The sequence below is a fragment of the Plasmodium sp. gorilla clade G2 genome (genome assembly GCF_900097015.1).
Source record: "Plasmodium sp. gorilla clade G2 genome assembly, chromosome: 13".
NCBI lineage: Eukaryota > Apicomplexa > Aconoidasida > Haemosporida > Plasmodiidae > Plasmodium > Plasmodium adleri (nom. inval.).
Window position 1 is genome coordinate 2,016,860 of NC_041705.1, and position 24,908 is coordinate 2,041,767.

Sequence of the window (24,908 nt, forward strand, 5' to 3'; positions counted from 1 at the left end):
TAATTTAAAAAATAAATAATTTTATAAAAAAAAAAAGAAAAAAAAAAGAACTAAATGATTTTATTCTGACTATAATGATATATATATATGTCTTAAATGTTACTATAAAATTATTATATTCTATTCAAAAAAAAAAAAAATAAAATAAAATAAAATTAAACTATATACTTAAATGTATATAATATAATAATATAGCATAATATATATCTATAAAAATATAATATGGCATAAAAAAAATTATAAATATGTATAATTATTTATTTATATTTAAAAAAAAAAATCGAAAAAATAATAAATAAACTCTATATACTTACAGAACAATATTTTTAAAATAATTTATTTCATTGTTTTTTTTTTTTTTCTCTCTGTGTCATTGCTTGTTTATTTTAACCAATTATTGTATTTGGTTATTTTTTTTTTTTTATAAATAAATAGTTCAAATTATTTTTTTTTATGTGTATAAATATATATATTTATTATATAAAACATAATATATATTATATATATAATATAAATCTATTAACATAAAATATTTTGTTATGGTGAAAATATTTTATATTGAAAAAAAAAAATATATGTAAATATAAAAATATGTTTTAAAATAAATATAATTAAAAACAGTTTTTTCTTTTTTTTGTTTTTTCTATATTATTTAAAATTTTTACAAATCATTTTATGATATTTTTACTATATAATTAAAAAAGAAAAAAAAAAAAAAAAAAAAGATATTTAAATATATAAATTATAATATATACGTAATATTGCTATATAATTATATTATCAATATATTAAATATATTCATATATATATATATATATAATAATAATAATAAAATGGGAAGATATTTACATACAAATATACATTGTATATATAATATACATTTTAAATATTATATATATAAATATATATGTATATATCAATATATTATATTATATATATAATATAAATGGTATTTAATATTATATGATTTTATGTGCATATTAAAAAAAAAAAAAAAAAAAAATTAAGATAATATATACATTATTTTGAAACTGTATAATAAAAAAATATGTATATATTTATTATATAATATATATATAATATTATATTATATATTATAATTATATATAATAATATTTTATACTTTTGTGAGAATTCTCTTTCATCATAAAAATTGAAAATATATAATTATATATAATACATAGATTATTATATTTTGCAATATGAAAATATTTATAAAATGTTAAAGAAAAAATTCAACAGTTTTAACAAAAGTGTTTATTTTAAATAATATATATTATATTTTTTAATTATTTAGAAAAAATATATATATTTTTTTTTTCTTTTATTACACTAATAATAATATATATATTTATATATATAAGAATTCAAAAAAATTATTAGTTTATTCTTTCCTTTTTATTTGTTTATTTTATTTTATTTTTGGTTTTGTTTGTATAAAAGAAAACAATATGGTACATAAATAAAAAAATAAAATAGGTGGTCATGTCAAATATTTTGTTATTTTATAATGCATATAAATAACATGAAGTTATATTTATTTTTAGTTACTTACACATATAAAATGTATGAATAGAAATAAATAAAAGAAATAAATATATATATATATAATAAAATAAAAAATAATATAAATTAAAAGGACAATATATTTTTATTATCTATATATATTCTTAATCAGAAATGTTCCCACTAGATGATATGACATTATTTTATTTTTTTGCGTTAATATTGTATAAGTTATACAAATATAAAAAAAAATATATATGAAAATGAAAAATAACTTTCTTTATAACTGTTGATTCATTTCTTATATTTTAATAACGTACTAAAAATTATATATAATTAAATATATATTTTTTATACACATCAACAAGAATATTTATATAAGTCCATAGAAAAAAAAAAAAAAATAATAAATTAGACCTTGATTTCTTTATGTAGGTTCTTTTATAATTCATCAAAAATGTTTACCTTGCTTCATTAATTTTTTTTTTTTAATTTTCGTTTTTCATTAATATAGTTTAGTATATAAATTAAGATTTCTACATCAAATAAAAAAAAAATTATAAATATAGATGAAACAAAGATATATAAATATTTAAGTATATTGTGGGAAAAAAGATAATAACACAATTTAAAGTTATAACAAGTGCTACCTGTGTTTTTTTTTTTTTTTTTTTTCCTTAAAAAGGTATATATTTTTCTTTAAAAAAAAGGTTCTATGTGAAACCATAATTCGCTTTTACATTTTTTTGTAATACAACAAAAAAAAAAAAAAAGAGAGTGTTTCATATATATAAATATATATTAAATATTCATATGTTAATATAGTTTATAAAATAATTTATATATGCTGATTTATTTTTTTAATAATATATAAATTAATAAAAAAAAAAAAAAATAATAATAAACGACGGGATGACTATAATATTATATGCATATATAAATTAAAACACATTTATATATAGGAAATATAAATAAATTGAAGAACGATAAAAGAGAAAAAAAAAAAAAAAAAAAAAAAAGTATATTTACATATATACATTTATGTATATATATAAGAATATAATTTACCTTATTCGGCATTTTTTTTTTTTTTTCATCCTCATATTTAAATAAAATTACAATTCTATATATGTAATATTTATAGGATATATTATTTATGTAGAATCGTAAAAGAACTTAATATTTTTAATAATTAAATATATATTAATAAGAAAAAGAAAATTTAACGAACAATAAAAATATATAACTATTATATATATATATATATATATATATATATATATATATTTAATTATATAGATATAAAATTATAACATTAATACTTGTAAATATATACATATATAATATAATATATTCATTTATTATTTAACTTTTATGTTATTGAGTGTTTTTATATATATGTATAAATGTTAAAGCAATATGTTGGATTGGTTTCGAAAAAAAGATTCGAATGAAAACAAAAAAGTAAAATCTGAATATGATGAATATGTCACACCTCCTCCTTTTGGAAATTACTTAGTATCGGAACCAAAAAAACCTAAGTCATTAAAAAATGATAAAACAAAAATAACAGAATTTAAGGGATTTACTCCCCCACCAAAATTTGAATTTAAAGAAGATAATTCAGATTATACATATGACGAAGATTTTTCCAAATATACTAGTAATAATTTAATCGATTCATCTTTTTATGATGATAAAAAAAAATTCTCAGATGTTAATTTAAGTCATAGAACAAGAGCATGTTTTGAAAGTATAAAAATGGGTGTAAAAATGGGAACAATGGTTGGTGGAATTTTTGGAAGTTTAACAGGTATATATGCTTCTTTTGCCCATAAAAATCTTTTCATATTTCCTGTTTCAGTATTAGGAGGAGCAGTCAGTTTTGGATTTTTTTTAGGATGCGGTATGATAGTTCGTTGTTAATAATTATGTAAATCACTCAACTTGTTATATATATGTATATTCTTAATACATAATATAAAAAAGAATTAATAGTATGTATAAAATATTAAATGTATAATTTGGAGGAAATATTCTAATGTTAAATTTGTTAATTCATAAAGACATAAAAATAATGTACCATTTTCATTTACAAGGTGTTTATAATATGAAAAAATGTGTTATAACACTACAAAAAAAATAAAAGGGGAGTACATGAATCTATACCTTTTTTTTTTTTTTTTTAAAACTAATATGAATATATAGACAAATATACATAATAAATAAATATATATATATATATATATTGTTGTTTTTTTTTTTTTTTTTTTTTGAAATGTTTTATCCATTTATTTGATAATCTATTATTTTGAATATGTTTCCACTAATTGGAACAAAAATTATAAATTAAAAAATAATAATAATAAAAATGAAGTCATATTTTTCCTTGTTATATTTATTTTATCTTATTTCATTTATTTTATTTATTTTTTTTTTTTTTAATTAAATTATAGCTTTTCATATAAATTAATAAGATAATTTTGTATTTTAAAGTATGTAAAAGAGTTGAAAAAAAAAAAAAAAAATAAAGTAGAAAGGGTATATAAAATGTATATATATATATATATATATATATATCAAAATATTATGTTAGAACAATTTCCACATATATAATATATATAGAAGTTCTGCAATAAAAAAAAAAAAAAAAGGGAGTAATAAAAAGAATTAAAAATCTTATAGGGTTTATTCTTTAACATATTTCTGTGTATACAACTTAATTAACTCTTCTATTTCTTTTTCTGTTAAATATTTTTGATATACTTCCCCATCTTTATAGGTTAAGTATGCTAATTCGATTTTCTCACTTTTCGGAATTTCCGTATCAGTACTTTTTGCTAATGTTTTTAAAGCTAATAACAAACCTTCTTCCAAAGTCATATCATTTTTCCATTCCTTCAAAAATTAAAAAAAAAAAAAAATAAATAAAATGAAAATAAGTAAAGTTCATATTGAACATATATATTTATCCGTATATATAATATATAAACTTAAATATATTTCATTTTTAAATCTTTACTCTTATTTCAATGAAATTTATATATATATATATATATATATATTACCTGTTTAAGAACAGAACTAGCTGTTAAGTTATTTGTACCAATAGCTGTTGCAAACCATCCTGAATAATTTCCACTTGGATCAGTATGATAAAGTTGATATCCATCTTTTGTATCATAACCCCCAATTAAAAAGCTAACACCATATGGTCTTAATCCACCATATTGTGTGTAACTTTGCTTGATATCACAAATTTGAACTACTAATTGTGATACTGGTTGTACTTCATTGTAATTATATAAATATCTTTGTGCATATAATCTAGATTGATTTATTAAAATATTAGCGTCTGCATTTAATCCTGCTACACCACAAAATATATGTTTATCAATTTTATATATTTTTTCATAATTATTAGCTTTATCAATTAATTTTGATATAAAAACTTTATCAGCTCCTAATATTACTCCATCTTTTGTTATTAATCCAATTGTTATACTTGCATTATTTATGGCTTCCAAAGCATATTCTACTTGATATAACCTTCCTTCTGGAGAAAAGGTAGTTGTTCTACTATCATATCTTCTAGCCATATTAAAATTAATAAGAAGATAATTAAAATATTATATATATAAATTAAACAAGTATATATATATATATATATATATTACTTAATCACACTTGATTAAAGAAATAAATTAAGATTATACATATATATATTGAAAAAACATATAATCAAAAAGTGTAAAAAAAAAAAAAATATATAAATATATATATATATATTTATTTATTAAAATATTATTATGGAAAATAATATATAAAAAAAAAAAAAAAAAAACTACAAAATATATTTTCTTATTTCAATAATATATATAAGTTTTATTGAAATATCAATATAATATATAACAAATAATGGCAAAAAAAAAAAAAAAAAAAAAATGGTTAAATTTTAAGTTGATAACAAAAATGAAAATATTTTGATAAATATAAAACAATATTTGACTAATATTATTAATACATACATATATGTATTATATATATATAATAATATATTAAGAATATAATAAAAAAATATATACATATATAAATATTTATATTGGATATTATATTTATTCAAATAAGCACTAAAAAAAAAGTATATATATATATATATATAAGTTTATTATATATTAATGGATTAGGAAAAAATATTATTTAGTAAAGAAAGAAAAAATAATTATAAATAAATTATATATATATATATAAATATACATAATATATATAATATATATTTATCCTTTTTTTTTTTTTTTTTTTTTTTTTTTTATGTATATATTAATTTTTCTTTTTCATATTAACGATATGAATGAATACATCTATTATAATTAATATATAATAATTTCAGAGAAAAGCTTCTTTTTTTTTTCTTTATCTTTTTGTTTATACTTTTATATAAATATTTAAAATTTCTTATTTTGGGGTGTAAGAAATTGTTAAAATGAACGAGTAGTATTAATATGATATTATTATATATATGAAATAATATTACATAAAAAATAAGATACAAAAAACGAATAAACAAAATTTATTGTATTCTTTAATTGTAAATTTATATGCTATAAAAATATATAATAATATATATATAATTATATATATTTATTTATTTATTCATAAAATAATATAATATTTTATATATTAAAGGATTGAGTTTGTTTATATTTATACACAATTGTATATTTATTTTGTATATTATATTACAACGAAAATATTTCTATAATTTATTTTTTCATATTATATATTTCTTTCTTTATTTATTTTTTTTAAACGAAAGATCTTGTTATAATAACATTATATATTATAGTTCTCATCGATAGGTATGATTTTATTGTAATCATCATTGCGTATAATATTTTTATATTATTTGTATATAATATATATATATATATATATATATATATATATATTATTAATTTTTTTTTTTCTATTTTATTCTTGTTATTATTTTACTTTTTATTCATTTGTATTACATCACAGAGATATTTTTATATTTTCATAATTATGTTACTAATATATGTAAAAATGGAATACATGGTTGTATAATAAATAAAAATTTAATTTATGTATATAATTTTTTTTCAATATATATATATATATAACACTTTTTTTTTTTTTTTTTTAAATCATAGGTTTTCGAAATAGGAAAAAATATATATTAAAAAAGAGAAAAAAAAAAAAAAAAAAGAAAAGAAAAAGAATATTTATAATAATAATATAGTAACATGTCTTATGATAGAGCTATAACAGTTTTTAGTCCTGATGGACATTTGCTACAAGTAGAACATGCCTTAGAAGCAGTTAAAAAGGGTGGCTGTGCTGTAGCTATAAAAAGTTCAAATTTCGCTGTTTTGGCAGTTGAAAAAAAGAATATACCTAAATTACAAAACCCCAAAACTACTGAAAAATTGATTAAATTAGATGAACATAATTGTTTGGCCTTTGCTGGTTTAAATGCTGATGCAAGAGTATTAGTCAATAAGGTAAAATTAATGACCATATACATAAAAAAATATGTATCTTATGTTAATAATAGGATATGATATATTGGAATACATTTTGAGTTATAAATATTATATATATATATATATATATATATATATATATATTTTTGTTTATTTTATTATTTACATTTATAGACTCGATTAGAATGCCAGAGATATTATTTAAATATGGATGAACCGGCACCCGTGGATTATATTGCAAAATATGTTGCAAAAGTTCAACAGAAATTTACACATAGAGGTGGTGTAAGACCATTTGGTATAGCCACACTAATAGCTGGTTTTAAAAACAATAAAGAAATATGTATTTATCAAACCGAACCAAGTGGTATTTATGCATCTTGGAAAGCACAAGCTATTGGAAAAAATGCAAAGATTGTACAAGAGTTTTTAGAAAAAAACTATCAAGAAAATATGGAACAGAAAGATTGTATCTTTTTAGCCTTAAAAGCTATATTTGAGGTAAAAATATATGAGTACATCAACACGACTAATCACATTATATATATATATATATATATATATATATATATATATATATATATGTTTATATATATATTATTTTGTAGGTTGTTGAATTAAGTAGTAAAAATGTAGAAGTTGCATTACTCACAGAGAAGGATTTAACTTTTATCGACGAACAAGAAATAAATTCAATGGTTAGTTTGGATTATATATATATATATATATATATATATATATATATATATTGACATATTCTATAATATACATATATATTTTTTTTATTTTTAGGTGCAATTAATTGATCAAGAAAGAACAAAGAATAACGAACAAAATGAGTAATTTCTCTTTTTTTTTTTTTTATGTTTTGTTAATTTTCTTTTTCTTTTTTAGATTATAAAGAAACTAAAATTTCAAATATTTTGTATTGAATAAACAAAGAATAACAAACATATGTTTATAGAAGAATATATAACTTTGTTTTCATTTCATTTAATTTTTTTTTTTTTTTTTTTTTCATTAAATAATTATGCACATATAATATATATGTAGAAATACATAATATAATTATATATTCTCTAACTTTTTAAATTTCAAATTAAAAATAATAAAAAAATATAATATTATATAAAAAAATGGTTATATTAGTTATTTTATAATTAATATTAAATATTAATATATAATTTATATATATATATTATAAATTTCTAATATGTTCTTATATAAGAATCATTATTCGTTGTGTCTTATATTTATCCAAGAAGAAATGTATATTCATTAATTGTTTAAACATTTGTTATGTTTATTGTAATAAAGAATTTAGAAATTTATAAAATCATATATTAAAATATATATTTTTTTTTTTTTTTTTTATTAATATATATTTCTTGTTCAGATGATAATTTAATATTTAGAATATTCTGTATAGGTAGAAATCCTTTTAATAAATTATATCCTATAGTTAAATTCACATGAATAATATGTCTTATTACATAATCAGATATATCTTCAATATTTAATGTAATATGTTTTGTTTGTAATTCCATATTATCTAATTCATTTTGTATGAGTAGTTCATAATTTTTCATTTCTTCTTCCATTTTTTTATAACCTAGTTCATATTTCATATGTTCCTTAATTCTGAATTCATTTATTTCATCTTCAATTTTTTCATTCATATGTTTCATTAAGTCATCTCTATTTTTATATGCTTTTTCAATAAGTAGATTTGCATCCTTTTCACCACTTACTAATAGATTAATGAAATAATTATTGTTGGGAATAATGTTGTCATCATCGTTGTCTTTATTTCTTCTTATTGTAGGATTTTCCTTTTTTATGATTAAAGATATCGTTTTGGGGGACATATCTTTTTTATTATTATCATTCGTATGATATGTTTTATTAGGAAGCGTATTACTTTTTATATTATCATATCGAAAGATAGAACAAAAAAAAAATTTTTTTTTTTTTTTTTTTCTTTTTTTTTTATTATTATTATTATTATGGACCCTATAAAAGTATTTCAAATTTCTTATGTTCGATAAATTTTTTTTTTTTACTTCAAATTTATGTATAGATCTACTGGATAATGGACTATAACCTTGAGTACTTTTTATGTTACCTAGGTTTTTATAGGAATGATATTTTTTATTATTTGTATATATTGTTTTTAATTTATCACTAGAATCTTTTAAATAGCAACATTTTTTATAACAACTAAGGTTTGATTTGTTTTCTTCACATTTCATGTAATAGCATGGTGAATAATTTGTATTTTCTTGTTTGTTCCTATATATATAATTGTTTCCCCCTTTTTGTTGTATAAGTGATTTATTTTTAATTATTATTTGTTTTTTTTTATATGTGCCATAATGATTATTATAATTATTAAAGGAATATGTTTTTATAAGACCACTTTTATTTAATTTATGAAAACAACTTTTTTCATTACAATTTATATTTAGTTGTTGAATATTATAATTTATATTATTATTTGCACCATAAATATTATTGTTTATAATATTTTGTATCATATATTTACCAAAAGAATTATTATTATTCATATATTTTTTGGAAGTCGTACTTATATTTGTTCTATACATATTATCAACTTGTGTTGTCTTACCATACATATTTTTATATGCATGATAATATTTATTTCCATTTTTTTTTATTTTATTTAAATAACTGATACAACTATTTGTTCGAATTTGCTTTATATCATTTGCCTCATTATTAAATGAGTTATTCACATTTATGTAACACATGTTATTATTTTTAAATTGTTTTTTTTTGTTATGAGAAATATTTTTTTCATTATTTGAATTATTTGTATTGTATAAAAAGAATGTATTATTCTTACTATTTAAATGATTACGTTTATTATTAGTATAATATTCCACTTTTTTTTTCTTCTCATAATTTAAGGAGTCATTTATATTATATTTATTACATAATCCTGTATCTTTCTTAACATTTAATTGCTTTCCTTTTAAAGGGATACTTTTAATTACATATAAATGTTTATCTCTTTCTTCTTCTATTATTTTAATATTAGCGCTTTTTTTTTTATCATAAATATATTGATTTTGAACATATATCAACCTGTGCATTTTTCTGTTTTCTTTTTTATAAATATGTAATTTACGTAATTTTAATCATATTTAAATGGTGTTATAAATATATAAATGTTTCTTCATATGTAGAAAAATATAATATGATTGGTCAAGAAATCATTTATATTAATAGATCTTTATATAAGAATTTTTTCATATTATTATTATAATTTTAAAAAATACAGTCATTTGTCTACAACTTATATTGATATAAGAATGAAATATTTTATTACAACATTGTACATATATATATACATAGATATGATTTTTTTTTTTTTTTTCTTTGTAGACATATAGTGTATGTATATATTTTGTCCATATTAATACAACATATTTATTATAACTAAAAAATTCATTGTTCGTTTATATCATCACGGTTTTAAATTAAAAAAAAAATTTATAACATAAAAAAAAAAAAAAATAATAAAATATAAAACAATATACAAATGGTATGTATATATATATATATATTTAATTATGAACAAATATGTTTCATTTCGTAATATGTTTATAATTATTGATATGATTAATATTTAAATTATTTGCTACACTTGTGTTATCATTAGAAGATAACTTTTTCTTTAAATTGGAAATAAATTCCTTTTGTGAATTGATAACTTCTTCATGTTTTTTAATTTTATCATCTTGTAACTTTATATAATCAATACATACATAATACATATTCAACATATTATTAAGGAATATATTATTTTGATATTCAAGTCTTTTTATATGGTCTAATAATAATTGTTTATCATCACTTACAAAAGTTTTATATTCATGAGTATTATTTGAAATATTTATATTCTCTTCACATTTATTACTTTTTTCATTACTATTTATAATATCATTGGTTTTATTATTTATGTTTTCATTTATATCATTACTATAAATATCAAAATATATATCTTTTATAGAGGAATCCCAATAATCATCTTTTTCACAAGGTTCATAAAAATATATATCGTTATTGTAATTATTATTATTATTATGGTATAATTCTTGTGTGTTATTATTAATTGTAGGTTGATGATTGTATAAACTATTATTTTGAATATATAATATATCATTTTTCATATCTGTTTTGTCTTCAATTTTATAAGATTTATCATTTATTATATTACACTCTCTTTTTTCCACATTATCAAAGTCATATTTATAATACTCATTAGTCACATTTTTATTTTCAGGAGGGTAATAATAATTTGTATTTCTTGATATATTTATATTTGAATATGTATGATAGTTTTTTTTAAATTTATAACCTTTATAATTAATATTTCTATTATTATGGTTATTATACATATTATTATTATAGTTATAATATATATTATTATTATTATTATTATTATAGGTATTATACATATTATTATTATTATTATTATTATAGGTATCATACATATTATTATTATTATTATTAATATATGTATTATTATTTGTATTACATGTACTATAACTATTTTTACTCATTTCACTACTAGAATAATTTTTCTTCTTCTTACCTATAAACTGATATATGTTCTCATTTGTCATGTCATTTTTCAATTCCTTATTGCTCCAATTGTTGTTCAGGTTTTCCAGTTTTAAATAATAATAATTATTATGGATGTTATTTTTATCATTCATATTTTTTATTTTATACTTTTCCTAAATGTACAAATTTTAATATAACTTATGACTTTATTTTTTATATTATTGATACTTTCCTATATGTTGAAATTTTATTTTTTCTATAATATAATATAATGGTTTCATAGAAGTAAAAAAAAAAAAATATATATATATTATATATATACATATAAATTTATCAGATAAATATATATATATATATATATTACAGAAAAAGGGAAAAGGCTATACAAATAAATAACATGATATATTAAAAAAAAAATAATATGAAATTATATAATCTTTATATACATATATAATAAGATTATATAGAAGGTATAATATTTTTAAAATAATTCTTAATTTAAAAAATAACATCTATAATATAAATAATATATATATACTACTATATATAAATAACTATGTGATAAAAAAAGGTTACAATGGAAAAAATTAAACAAAATTTATGAAACATATAACTATAAATGAACTATCCATATTAATATATTTTTACATTATTTAAAAAGAAAAAAAACAGAATTTTTTTTTTTTTTTTTTTCATTCTATATTTTAAGCAAAAATATTATGTATGCCTAAATTATATTATGCACACTTATAAATATATTTACATATTTAAAATAAGGATTATTCAATTGTTCTATTTTTTTAATCCTCTTTTTTTTTTTTTTTTTTTTACTTTATATATTCATACCATAACAATACACACTTTTTTCAATTATTAATCATTATATATATTTGTTATTTATAACTTGAAGAACAATAAAATATATATATATATATATATATATATATATATATATATATATAATGATGTTACTAGGATTTAAAAAATAATTAGAGATAACAAAAAAAAAAAAAAAAAAAAAAAAAATAAAGCACTATTTGTTAAATGGAAAATTATAAAATATAAATATAATATTAATTAATGTCGGAAAAATAATTTTTTTTTTTTTTAATTTCCATAAAATATGTTTTCACTCAAAAAACATTTAACTTTATGAAAATAAATGAATGAATAAATAAACATATACAAATATATATACATATATATATATTATTTATTTTCCCATTTTAACAATTGGCGTCCAATTTAGGAGATGAAATGACTCTTCTTCGTTGAGTAAAAACATATAAACAAAAAAATAAAAAAATAAGAAGAGAAGTAGAGAAGACTCCAGATGCTTTTGCTAGGACTGAAATAAAACTAAGATATTTTGCATGATTATATGGAAACAAAAATAAATGGAAATTATTTTTTAACAAAAGAAAGATATAATTAATACTACGTGATAACATATTTATAGTACAATTATGTGAACAAAAGTATACACTTTTAATAAAATTTTGTACTGGGCTTGTACATATGGCTGTTGAAAAAATGATAATAAATTCCACAAGTACTTGTATTAAAGGATTACTATTACCTTTATTGATATTAAAATTATGTATAAATTTAATTTTTTCATTTATAGCCATATTTATACAATCATTATTATATCCATCTAAAAAATTATTATTTACATATCTAACAATTATACAATATAAATCTTGAAATAATCCACTAATTGTTCTTTTCCCATTTTGTGTTATATCATTTTTTAAAGCACCTGCACCACTATATATTAAACTAATAGCATTAGCGTTATTAATCCATATTCTTCTATATGATATTTCATCATACTTATTATTGAAGAAATAAAAAGGGAAATTATCATGTTGCTGTAATTTTATATCTATACTTTTTAATTGTAAATATAAAACATATTTTGATAGAAAACTCTGAAAAACATTAGTCCTATCTAAACAATCTATACAATTAACACGGAACACTCCATTTTGATGACTATAAATTTGTACATCTTTCCATAGATTAAACTGAAAATTATTATAATTTAATACATCATAATCATTCATTAGATTTTTATCATTTCCAATTGGTATGCTAAATGAAAAATAGGAAAATTTATTTAAATCATTTACTACTTTTTCTAACATATGATCCAAATTTTCAAGATTTAATTTTTTAAATTCACTATGGAAATCAAACCAAGTAAAATTATGTTCTACATTACATTCACTTAAACAATTTTCAAAACATTCTCCTAAATATTTTTCTCCAAACTTTTTATTTATTAAATTTGTAATAGATATTTTTCCATAATTCGTTTGTAATTTTTTCATATGTAAATTTAATATACGTTTATTTTCATTCATATTTGGACATACGTGTATTGCTGGTCTTATACTTAAGGTTGGTGTTTGTTTCCACAATACTGGTATAGAACCTCTAACTATTATATAACTAAAAATATTTATCCTTTCCTTATTTTTAAAAACTACTATTTGTTCAGTTTCTACAAAATTTGCTACATCTCCATTTTCATTACTACCTCTACACCAAAACCTAACGCCACTTCTGTTTTTACATTTTCTAGATATCAAATATAAACAAATTTTTTTGTTATCCTCTACCTCTAAGATATTTGTATTTATGTATCCATGAATTAAAAATACAACAAAACCAAATGCATCTACATTTCTGAATGTATCTAATATTTTCCAATTCCATGTATATTCATCATTAATTTCGTTAAACTGAACTTTATTCACATTAATATTATTATTATTATTATTGTTATTATTATCACTATTATCATTATTATTATTATTTCTGTTTGAATATATATTCAATTTCTTTGATGCAGTTTCTGAAATTTTTGAGTAAATATTTTTTTTTTTATCCGTGTCATTTTTCTTGTCCTGTTCATTCATATATTGATTTTGCAGAGATATTGTTAAATTGTAGTAGTAAGAGAAATAAAATGGGCCTTTATTAAAAGCATGCAGAAAATATGTTATAATTTTCAATACATCCTGTTTTAATGTACAGTTTTTGAATTTATGAATATATGTTTCATTATAATAGAATCTGTTATGTTTGTAAACACAATTTTCTAATAAGAAATTTGTTGATTGAAATAAGTTATCAAAATAATTTTTTGTCTCTATTTTATTTTTGTTACAAAAAAATTTCTTGTTCTCATCTTTTTTAATATTATTTAATGAAGTTAGATTTCCATTACTTCCTAAATAACATATTTCATACTCATATAATTCATTTGCACTCTTATTTATTTTTTCACAATTTAGTTGTACAAACGATATTCTTTTTATTCTATATATAGATCTATTAAATATATTACATACCACGTCAGCCTCTGATACAATTACCAAGAAATTAATATCTTCTGCTTTTATTATACCTAAACATCCATAAAACCAAAATTTATTTTTATTATCATTTTCGATGATAGTGTTCTTATTATCTATATACTCTTGCTCTTTTGTTATATTTATATTTTCTGAATAATTGATTTTTAATATATTCTTTACATTATTTTCAATATTTACTATACATAAATATTTCCCTTGTGATTCTAAATAATATTTTTTTAAAGGAATTTTAGCGTACTTTATCATTTTGGATTCAGATCTTTTTATAGAATTATGTTTTATAAGAAATGCTGACAAAAAGATAGTTTAAAATTTTTTTTTTTTTTTTTTCTTATTTAATTCTTTATTTCTGTACCTTTTTAGATATCTTATTTTTTTTACTATTATTTTTTTTTTTTTATTATATAAACAAATTTTAAATATATATATATATATATATATATCTTTAATTAAGAAAATATATACATAACATATTTTGTAGAAAAGAGGAAAGCAAAATGAAAGAAAAAAAGAAAATCAAAATAATAAATATATATTTTATAAAAGTAATATTATTTTATTTAATATATATATATATAATATATTTCATGTGGATAATAACAATTTTAATATATTAAAAATATATAGATTACTATATACAAATTACCTATATAATATTTTTTTTATTTTAAAGTTGATAAAATAACTACAAACTAATACATACATACATATATATATATATATATATATATATATATTATATTTTATTAATATATGAATATATAATAACAAATAAGTATTTATTAAAAAATATATATTACATACATATATATATATATATATATAATAATATATTTTTTTTATTATTGTGTGCATTCCTGCGTAATAGTAAAATATATATATAATATAGTATTTTGAATATATCTTTTTCATAATTTTTTTAGGTATTTTATTTTTTTTTGTTTTAGAGAAATAATATACCTAAAAATAAATTATGCACAAAAGTATATGTCTATTTATTTATTTTTTTTTTTTTGTTGTACTTTTCAAAATGTTGCAAATGTAAAATAGAGTTTATATCTATTTATAATATAACATAAAAAAATATACTGTAAAAATTTTATAATTTTCTATTTTATTTTAATCACAGTAAAAATAACATAATCATATTTTTTATTATTTTATAATTATATTATTATAATTTTATATTTTATATGTCCTAAACTGTTAATACATATATATATATATATATATATATATATAACTGTTCATAGAATATATGTTGTAATGAATTTAAATTTTAATTAGACTAATATATTTTTTTAAATTTATTTATAAAATAAAGAAAAAGGGAAGAAATAAAGAACTATTAACATAACGTTATTAATTTATTAATGAAAATATATAAAACAAATAAACATAAAAAAAAAAAAATATATATAATAAAATAATAAATTATATATATATATATATATATATATATATATATTTTAATTTTTATAGTGGAGTGCTTATGCACATACAATAAAAGATTATTGGAACATAAAATTTAAACAGATACAAAATGATAATATTTTTTTTGTTCATACAAAATTCATATAATATAAAAATAAAAAAAAAATTAAAATTTTTTTCTAAATTTAAATGGTTTCGATTTAGAATATTTATTTCTTGATTTATTGTTTCTTTTTTTCTCTATTCTCTTTTTAGCCTTTTTATCTTTTTTTAGTCTTTTATCTACATATTTAACCATAGTTTTACCTTTTTTGTTCTTTTTCTTTTTTGTCATTTTGGATCCTTTTCCAGTACAGACGACATAAGATTTATCTCTTTTTTTATCTAAAAAATAAAAATATATAAAAAATTATAAGGGCAAGAATAAATAAAAATATATATATATATATATATATATATATACATTTCATAAAAATAATTAAAAAATAAATATGTACATTATTTTTACCTGATTTATTTTTCTTCAATAAATTTGTTATAGCCTTTTGTTTAAGGAATGGATCATCTTCATTTTTTTCAATTTTTCCAATTTTCGCTTCAAGTTTTTTCATTTTTGTTATTTCTCTTTTTTTATTTCTCATTTTTGCCTCAATAACTTTTTTAATAGGCATTTTTGTTATTTTATTAATTTTTCCTTTATATTGATCTAATATTTTCTTATCAATTGGAATAACAGGTCTTCTGTATTTTTTTTCTTCTTCCAAGAACCAATCAGGTAAATTAGCTTCATCTTCCATATATGAATATCTATTAAATGAATCATCTATAAGATCCATTCTACTTTTTTTATGAATCAACTTTTCTCCTATACATTTAATAAAAGCTAGTTCATCTTCATCCTTAACTAAATTAGAAAAATAATTATTAAGATTTTGTGCATTTTCATCTGTTTTTACTATAGAGAAGGAAGAATTTTTCATTTTTACTTCATTATTTCCATATTTTTCTTTTAATTTTTTTTTTTTTTCTTTTTTGGCTAGTTTGTCCGGTAAAGGTATTTTCGGTAAATTATTTTCATCCAATTCTTTTATGCTTTCATTATCATCATTAGAAATTGAACTATCATTATCTGAATCATCCTTCTTTGGTACATTCTTTTGATTTCTAATAACACTTTCATATTCTGCATTCATATCTTCTTCATCTAATTGACTAAATATATTGGAAAATATATTTTGATCAAAGAAATGCTTAACATTTGATTTTTCTTCTTCATTTTTAACACTCCTTCTTAAACGAATAATTTTATCAACCATGCTTTTGATATGCTTATTTTCTTTGAATATATCTTGAGCAGTTTCTAAAGAATCAACATCGTTATCATTGTTCAAATTTGTATTATCATATTGGTGATCATCACGTTTATTTTTTTGTTGTTGTTGTTTTTTTTCTTTATCATCTTCGTCATTATCGTCATCTTCATCATCGTCGTCATCCTCATCGTCATCCTCATCTTCATCCTCATCATCGTCATCATCGCTTAAATATTCCTTAAGTTTTTTTTCCATCAACAGTTGTTCATTTTTCAATTCCATCATTCTTTGTATTTTCATAAGTTCTTCATTCTTAAAGTCCATGGCTCTTTTCCTTCTGGTCAATTTTTCATTACTCTTTTCTTCGTTTAACTTTTTTTCTTTCATTTTTTGTTTTTCATAATCTAAATCTACCAAATATTCTAATTTGTCTAAATTTGAGTTTTTTAGCTGTAATATATGTTCAACGTTTTCTGTTTCACTTGCCGTATCGTCATAATTTTCAATTTCTAGATCATCCTTCTGGGTATTATTTAAAATTTTTAGATGATCTTCAAATTTTTGTTTATTAAGCAATTTAAGTATATCCTTATTAAAATGTATTTCATTTTCATCATAATCTAATTGATGACCTTTATTACTTTTCTTTTTTTTTTCAAGTTCTTTTTTTAATTTTTTTTCTTTTTTTTTTTGTTCTTTTTTATTTTTTTTTTCAATATATGCAGAAAATTCATCTATTTCATCAACTTGATCTTTTTCATCGTTTTCTGTAGCTTCATCTGAAGTATTATCTAATTCATTCTCTGATAAATTTTTATCAACAATTGTATTGATATCATCTATTTGTGAGGAGTCTTTCATATCGGAAAATTCTTGCATAGTTTGCTCCTCATCATGATTATCACTATCTAAATTATTTTTTTTTTTTGCAGTTTCATTTTGAACGCTCTTTTTAATTTTATATCTCCATTTGATTAAATGATATAAATCAGATTTACCTAATACTTTTAAATCATTACAAAGCAGAAATATTTCTTTTGTTGTACATTCATTATTATGTATACATTCATATATAGTTTTAACCATAGGATCTGTAGAATTCTTGTAATTTTTATCAAATGTAAATTTATTATTTTTTATTAATAAATCAACATAATTATCACTTTTTATGAAGGTACATATATCTGTAGCTCTATAATCATCACCAATATCATAACCTTGTCTATTTTTTTTTTTCTTTTCTTTTAAAATAGTAGAAAGTCCTTTTTTCTTTTTTTTGTCAATTTTTTCTCCAGCCTTTTTATCATCATTACTTTCATCATCACTAAAATCATTTTCATTATTATCAAAATAAGATTCTTGTGGTGTTTCCAATATGCTTACTTTATTTGAATCCTTCTTAAATTGTTCACTAAAAATATATGTATAGTCAAATAATTTTTTATCTACCTTTTTACCTAAAAAATTAAGACCAACTAAATAAATTTCAGACGATATTTCTCTACTACTTCTTGGTTTCATATGTTTTACATCACCAAATAATTTTTCTAAAACCCAAATTAAAGATATGTACTCTTCATTTCGAAAAACCTTTGTAATAAATATACCTTTCTTCTTTAAGAAAATATAAGCTATTTTAATACTATTAAGAACTAACACATTTTGATTAAAACTATCATAAGAATATGTTGTACCTACATTTGGAGCACCATCATTTAATATAACATCTGCCTTATCCATTTTTATGATATTCTTTATTTTCTTAATACAATCACTTGTTGTAATATCACTCTTTATTGTTATAACGTTATCATCTATTTTTCTAATAGGTACTAAATCCACACCAATGATAGTACTTTGTTTACTCATGTTTTTATATGCTACTTGTAACCACCCACCAGGAGCAGCACATAAATCAATCAATATATTTGCATTTTTGAAAATGTTAAACCTTTGAGCTATTTGAATTAACTTAAAAGCCGATCTAGCACGGTATCCTGCTGTTTTGGCTAGCTTGTAATATTTATCAATTCTCTCCTTACCGACTTTTTTTTTCTTCCCCATATTTTTAAAATTAAATAAAAATATATATATATAGAAATATATATGGATTATAAAATATTATATCCTTTCAAATATTATTTTCTTGATTGTATAAAATCAAGTTGTGATATATATATATATATATATATATATATATATATAATATTTTGTTAAACTTCTCAATGTTTTATTTTTTTTATTCTACTTTATAATGATTAGGTAAACATATAAAAATAATAAGAGCCATATATATTTTTTTTTAATACCTTCACGAGTAATTATAATATACTAATATAGAATATATAAAAATATAACGTTACATTGAAAAATAAATTTATTTAATTTAAAAAAATAAAGGTAATTATAATGCTATATTTTAATTTATAGTATTAAAATATATTTATTTATTTGTGTTATATTAAATAATCATATTCACTTTCAAATGTACTTTAATTATAAAATACAAAAAAAAAAAAAAAAAAAAATTCAAAAATTAGTTTTTTATGTATAAAAAAAAGCATTCTATATAAAAATAAAATATTCAAAGAATCTATATATTATATATATAATAATATATTATATATATATATAAAACAATATATGTTTTATAATATAATTTTACCTATACTATAAAATTTTCTTCATTAAAAAAAAAAAAAAAAAAATGGGGAAAAAAAGAAATTTAAATATAATAATAATATAATATAATATAATATATTATATATATATATATATATATATATATATATTTTTAACGTATATATTTATATAGAGTGAATATTTTAAATGTAATACTTAAATATAAGTATGGGATGTTATATACAAATATATATAATATATTGAACTGTATTATTACATATAAAGCAAATATCATATATATTTATTATATTAAAAGAAAAACATTTTCTTTTGCTTTATTTTTATATATGAATTATTTATCATTATGCATATAAATTTTTAAATATTATTACATTTTCTCGTTTTCTATAAACATATATATATAATTTATTTGTATGTAACAAAGATTGTATTTTTATGAAACAAATTAATTTGCCATGTAAAACTCTATTATTTTAAAACGAATATAAACAAAGCCCAAAATAAGTAGAGCCCTAATATTCTATATATTTTTTTCAATTAAAAATGTAAATTAGATTAACTTTTTTTTTCATTCATTTATGTATATGTTGTTTCCTTTAAAATTAATATAAAATATTTTTAAAATGTAATATAGGAAGTTATAAATAAAAGATTTATTTTTTTTAGTGAATTATATATATATATATATTATACATATATATGGTGATAATAATATAAAGTGTAAAATGGTTTAAAAGAGAAAAAAAAAAAAAAAAAATTATAAAATAAAATTAATATAATAAATTAAACTAAAAATTTAAATAAATAAATAAATAAATCAACATACATATATATATATATATATATATATATATATATATATATATATTGTCTTAAAAAACTTTTACAAATAAGTGTAACAAAAGTAATTCGCTATTTTATCTTATATAGGTATATAATTTTATAAAAAAATGCATCAAAAAAAAAAACAATTTTTTTTTTTTACATTTTATTATTCTTGATGCATGAAACAAAAACAATTAAAAAAAATAAACAAGTAATAATCATAAAATTTAATAATTTTTTCTACGGAAATAATTATGTTAGTTGAATATCTCCAATGGATACAATAGCCACAATTAAACCATATAAACCTATAAATTAAACAAATTAAAATAATATATATATATATATATTTATTTATTTATTTATTTATATATATATATATATATATTTATTTATTTATATTTATTTTTTGTTTTATTAAATATAACAAACCTATAACACTTGCACAAATTTCAATCATTAACATTCGGACAAAGAGATCAGAACTATGTGCATCTCCAATAGCACATGAACTTCCTGTTATTCCAACAGAAACTCTGAAAAAAAAAAAAAAAAAAAAAATGTACAACACATAATTTATACAAAAGAAATAATTTTTTAGTAGGTTATAACACATGAATAAATAATAATTAAATAATATAAATTTTATTTCTCTTTATTTTTTTCTTTATATTAATTTTTTCAATTACCCTGAAACGAGGTTAGACAATCCTGCAGTGAGACCACTAGCAAATAATGCCCATCCTCCTCTTATTGTGTTCATAATTAAAGGATCTGTTTTATTTGTTAATACTAATGGAGGGTGTACTTCAGTAGATAACCCGCTAAATTTTATTTGTAAAAACACTGCCGTAATAACACCATACATACCTACATAAAATAAAAGAAATATTATATGTATATCATATGTTTGGTAATATATACATATATGTACATTAGTTACATATTTATTTTGTATAATTTTTATATAATATTATATATATTTACCTAATGCTTCACAGAAAATAATTGATATTAAATTTTTTGAAATAATACGTGGTGACTTAACCGAAGCTCCAACAATACTTGTACCACATATAAATATACCCCTATAAAAAGAAAAAATATATATATATATATGAACATATTTATAGATGTATGACTTTATAGTAATCTATATTATATATATATATATATATATATATATATATATTGGTAGAGAGACCACATCATCATCATATTAAATAAAATCCCAGTTTAAATGTTACATTTCCAACATTTATTATTTTTTCTTTTTTATTTATTTTACCATGCTGCACCCATAATAGAAAGAAATAACGAAAGGGCTATGCCTAACATTGCCCAGTTATATGGCGATATGGATCGCACTATTTCAAACCACGAATTATACATCGTTTATAGTTAATTTATTATATTAAATTTATATTATTTTTTTATAACATTAAATCATATACAAATATGATATAGTGTATATGTTATATATTACTATATGCGGTTTATATAACGGATATGAAATAAAAATGTTTTTATTTTTTCTTTCTCTCTCTATTTATATATTATATGTATAATGTTCAACTTTGTCTTAAATTATTATTTATTTGGCTTCGTCCTATATATAAATATATTTATATATATATATATAATATATATATGTTATGACAATAAAAAAAAAGAAGAAATGATATTATATTAACTTCTTCTCTAATATTGAATTATAATATTTTAAATTTATCCTTAATATGTCATTTTTCATCTGTTGAATTATGTATGTTATATATATATATATATATGATTAACATAAACAAATTTTTAATATCTCTTCATAAAATAAATGGTATGCTTAATTTATTTTAAAAGAAAATTAATTTACTTATATATATTAAAATATATAAAAAGTGCTATGTTCATTTTATATTAAATATCATATGTTTTATATTCTGAAGGTTGTATTTATATAAAATTGATGGTGTATAATATATAAATAAATATTTTGTTCTTAAGTTTGATATATTTTTATTTCTTCCTTTATTATTTTTTATAATACTTTTGTGTCTATTACTATGATTATATATATAGGTATTTGTTAATTCTCTTCTCTTTTTTTATTTGCCTTAAGGAATTTATAGAAAATTATTATATTTCTTGGTGAATTCTCTCAATACAAAAATTAAAAGTCAGAAATTATATGTTACATAAAATAGTTTATATGTACAAATTTATATTTTATACATATATATATATATATATATATTTATATTTATATACAAGGTTTTCTTTTATTTAAAAAATATAAATGATATTTTATATAATATATTATATTTAAAATATTACACGTTATCAAAAAAAATGTAATATATTATTATATACAAATATATTAAACATTATTAACGTTTTATAATTCTCCTGTTTTTAATTATTGTAATTTCCTTCTCTTTTAAACAATCACTCTAAAGAAATATAAATAAATATTATATTTATATATATAATATAATTATGATATATTTTATGCTTTCCCACTTTATTATTTTTACTTCATTTGTTTATTTAATCTTCATAATTTTATAAAATTATCATATTAGGGATTTTATTATAATATATATATAAATATATATATATTTGTTCTTTTCCAGTATTTTTGTTTTTACTTTTTGTTTTTCATTTATTATTCACTTTTTTCATTTAATTGAATAGCTTCGAAAAAACATATATATAATTTTATTTCACAAAAACATGCAGTTTAAAATTGCCAATAAAAAAAAATGAAGGAAAAAAAAAATATAATGAAAATTATATCAAAGCGGCAACAGTTAAAAAAATATAAAAAGAAATATAAATAAATAAATATATATAATATATAATATTGTATATATACTTTAAATATTATACTATAAATATATAATACATTATTCGTAAACTAAAACGTAATAAATGGTATATATATATTTTTTAAAAGTATTAAAAAAAAAATTCATATATATATAAAATATTTACATATAACATATTATATATATATAATATATATTATAATAGTTATATATGTGCTGATGAATTAAAAAAAAAAAAAAAAATATATATACATATATATTGTATATTTATATAATTTTAACGAACGTTATATTAGGGCAAAATTTGTAATTATTATCAAAAAAAGAATCAAAACAAAAAAAAAAAAAAAAAAAAAAATATTGTATAAATGAAATAATATCATTTCTATAATGGGAATATAATGTAAATTGATTTTACTTTTTATATTAAAAATATATATATATTTTTTTTTTTTTTTTTTTTTGTATAGAATTTTTTTTTTTCTTTCTTATATGTATAATATTATATATATATATGTAGTTATAAATGTAAAAATAGAAAAAAAGAAATTTTTAATTATATTATATATATATATATATATATATATTTAAAAGCATTATGTCAAATTTATGATAAATTTTTTTTTTTTGTTTTTATTTAATTTTCTATAAAGCAAAATTTTAAAGAAGGTATAGATTTTATTTTAAGTAGTGTAAAGAAATTACGTGATGAAAGAAAAGTATAAATGAAATAAAGGGAAAGAGGAAGGTTTAAAATGTTTTTTAAAATATTTATAAAATAATATGATTTCATTTAAAAAAAAGTAAAGTAAAAGATATGTATATGGAAAGAATATATGAATAAGACCTTAACATTAGAAAATATAGTTATATATT

General features: G+C 17.5%; 8 protein-coding genes across 8 annotated transcripts; 2 read left to right on the plus strand and 6 right to left on the minus strand.

Annotated features, from left to right (window-relative positions):
- Positions 1-2,925: 2,925 nt before the first annotated feature.
- PADL01_1352800 (conserved Plasmodium protein, unknown function) lies at positions 2,926-3,432 on the plus strand (the record flags this gene model as incomplete). Its single annotated transcript, XM_028684093.1, has 1 exon — positions 2,926-3,432. One exon carries the CDS (start codon positions 2,926-2,928, stop codon positions 3,430-3,432), a length of 507 nt encoding a protein of 168 aa, XP_028540205.1.
- Positions 3,433-4,194: 762 nt separating this feature from the next.
- PADL01_1352900 (proteasome subunit alpha type-4, putative) lies at positions 4,195-5,105 on the minus strand (the record flags this gene model as incomplete). Its single annotated transcript, XM_028684094.1, has 2 exons — positions 4,195-4,404; positions 4,575-5,105. The coding sequence occupies 2 exons, from the start codon at positions 5,103-5,105 to the stop codon at positions 4,195-4,197; spliced, it is 741 nt and encodes a 246-aa protein (XP_028540206.1).
- A 1,665-nt stretch (positions 5,106-6,770) lies between these two features.
- On the plus strand, positions 6,771-7,853 carry PADL01_1353000 (proteasome subunit alpha type-7, putative; the record flags this gene model as incomplete). Its single annotated transcript, XM_028684095.1, has 4 exons — positions 6,771-7,028; positions 7,185-7,511; positions 7,619-7,708; positions 7,803-7,853. 4 exons carry the CDS (start codon positions 6,771-6,773, stop codon positions 7,851-7,853), a joined length of 726 nt encoding a protein of 241 aa, XP_028540207.1.
- Positions 7,854-8,353: 500 nt separating this feature from the next.
- On the minus strand, positions 8,354-10,126 carry PADL01_1353100 (conserved Plasmodium protein, unknown function; the record flags this gene model as incomplete). The annotated part of the gene is made up of 1 exon (XM_028684096.1): positions 8,354-10,126. The coding sequence occupies one exon, from the start codon at positions 10,124-10,126 to the stop codon at positions 8,354-8,356; it is 1,773 nt and encodes a 590-aa protein (XP_028540208.1).
- A 495-nt stretch (positions 10,127-10,621) lies between these two features.
- PADL01_1353200 (conserved Plasmodium protein, unknown function) lies at positions 10,622-11,755 on the minus strand (the record flags this gene model as incomplete). The annotated part of the gene is made up of 1 exon (XM_028684097.1): positions 10,622-11,755. The coding sequence occupies one exon, from the start codon at positions 11,753-11,755 to the stop codon at positions 10,622-10,624; it is 1,134 nt and encodes a 377-aa protein (XP_028540209.1).
- A 1,074-nt stretch (positions 11,756-12,829) lies between these two features.
- Positions 12,830-15,238, minus strand: PADL01_1353300 (inositol-polyphosphate 5-phosphatase, putative; the record flags this gene model as incomplete). Its single annotated transcript, XM_028684098.1, has 1 exon — positions 12,830-15,238. The coding sequence occupies one exon, from the start codon at positions 15,236-15,238 to the stop codon at positions 12,830-12,832; it is 2,409 nt and encodes an 802-aa protein (XP_028540210.1).
- Positions 15,239-16,592: 1,354 nt separating this feature from the next.
- Positions 16,593-19,803, minus strand: PADL01_1353400 (large subunit rRNA methyltransferase, putative; the record flags this gene model as incomplete). Its single annotated transcript, XM_028684099.1, has 2 exons — positions 16,593-16,810; positions 16,935-19,803. The coding sequence occupies 2 exons, from the start codon at positions 19,801-19,803 to the stop codon at positions 16,593-16,595; spliced, it is 3,087 nt and encodes a 1,028-aa protein (XP_028540211.1).
- A 1,656-nt stretch (positions 19,804-21,459) lies between these two features.
- Positions 21,460-22,599, minus strand: PADL01_1353500 (V-type proton ATPase 21 kDa proteolipid subunit, putative; the record flags this gene model as incomplete). The annotated part of the gene is made up of 5 exons (XM_028684100.1): positions 21,460-21,515; positions 21,640-21,743; positions 21,897-22,077; positions 22,195-22,295; positions 22,496-22,599. The coding sequence occupies 5 exons, from the start codon at positions 22,597-22,599 to the stop codon at positions 21,460-21,462; spliced, it is 546 nt and encodes a 181-aa protein (XP_028540212.1).
- Positions 22,600-24,908: the final 2,309 nt, after the last annotated feature.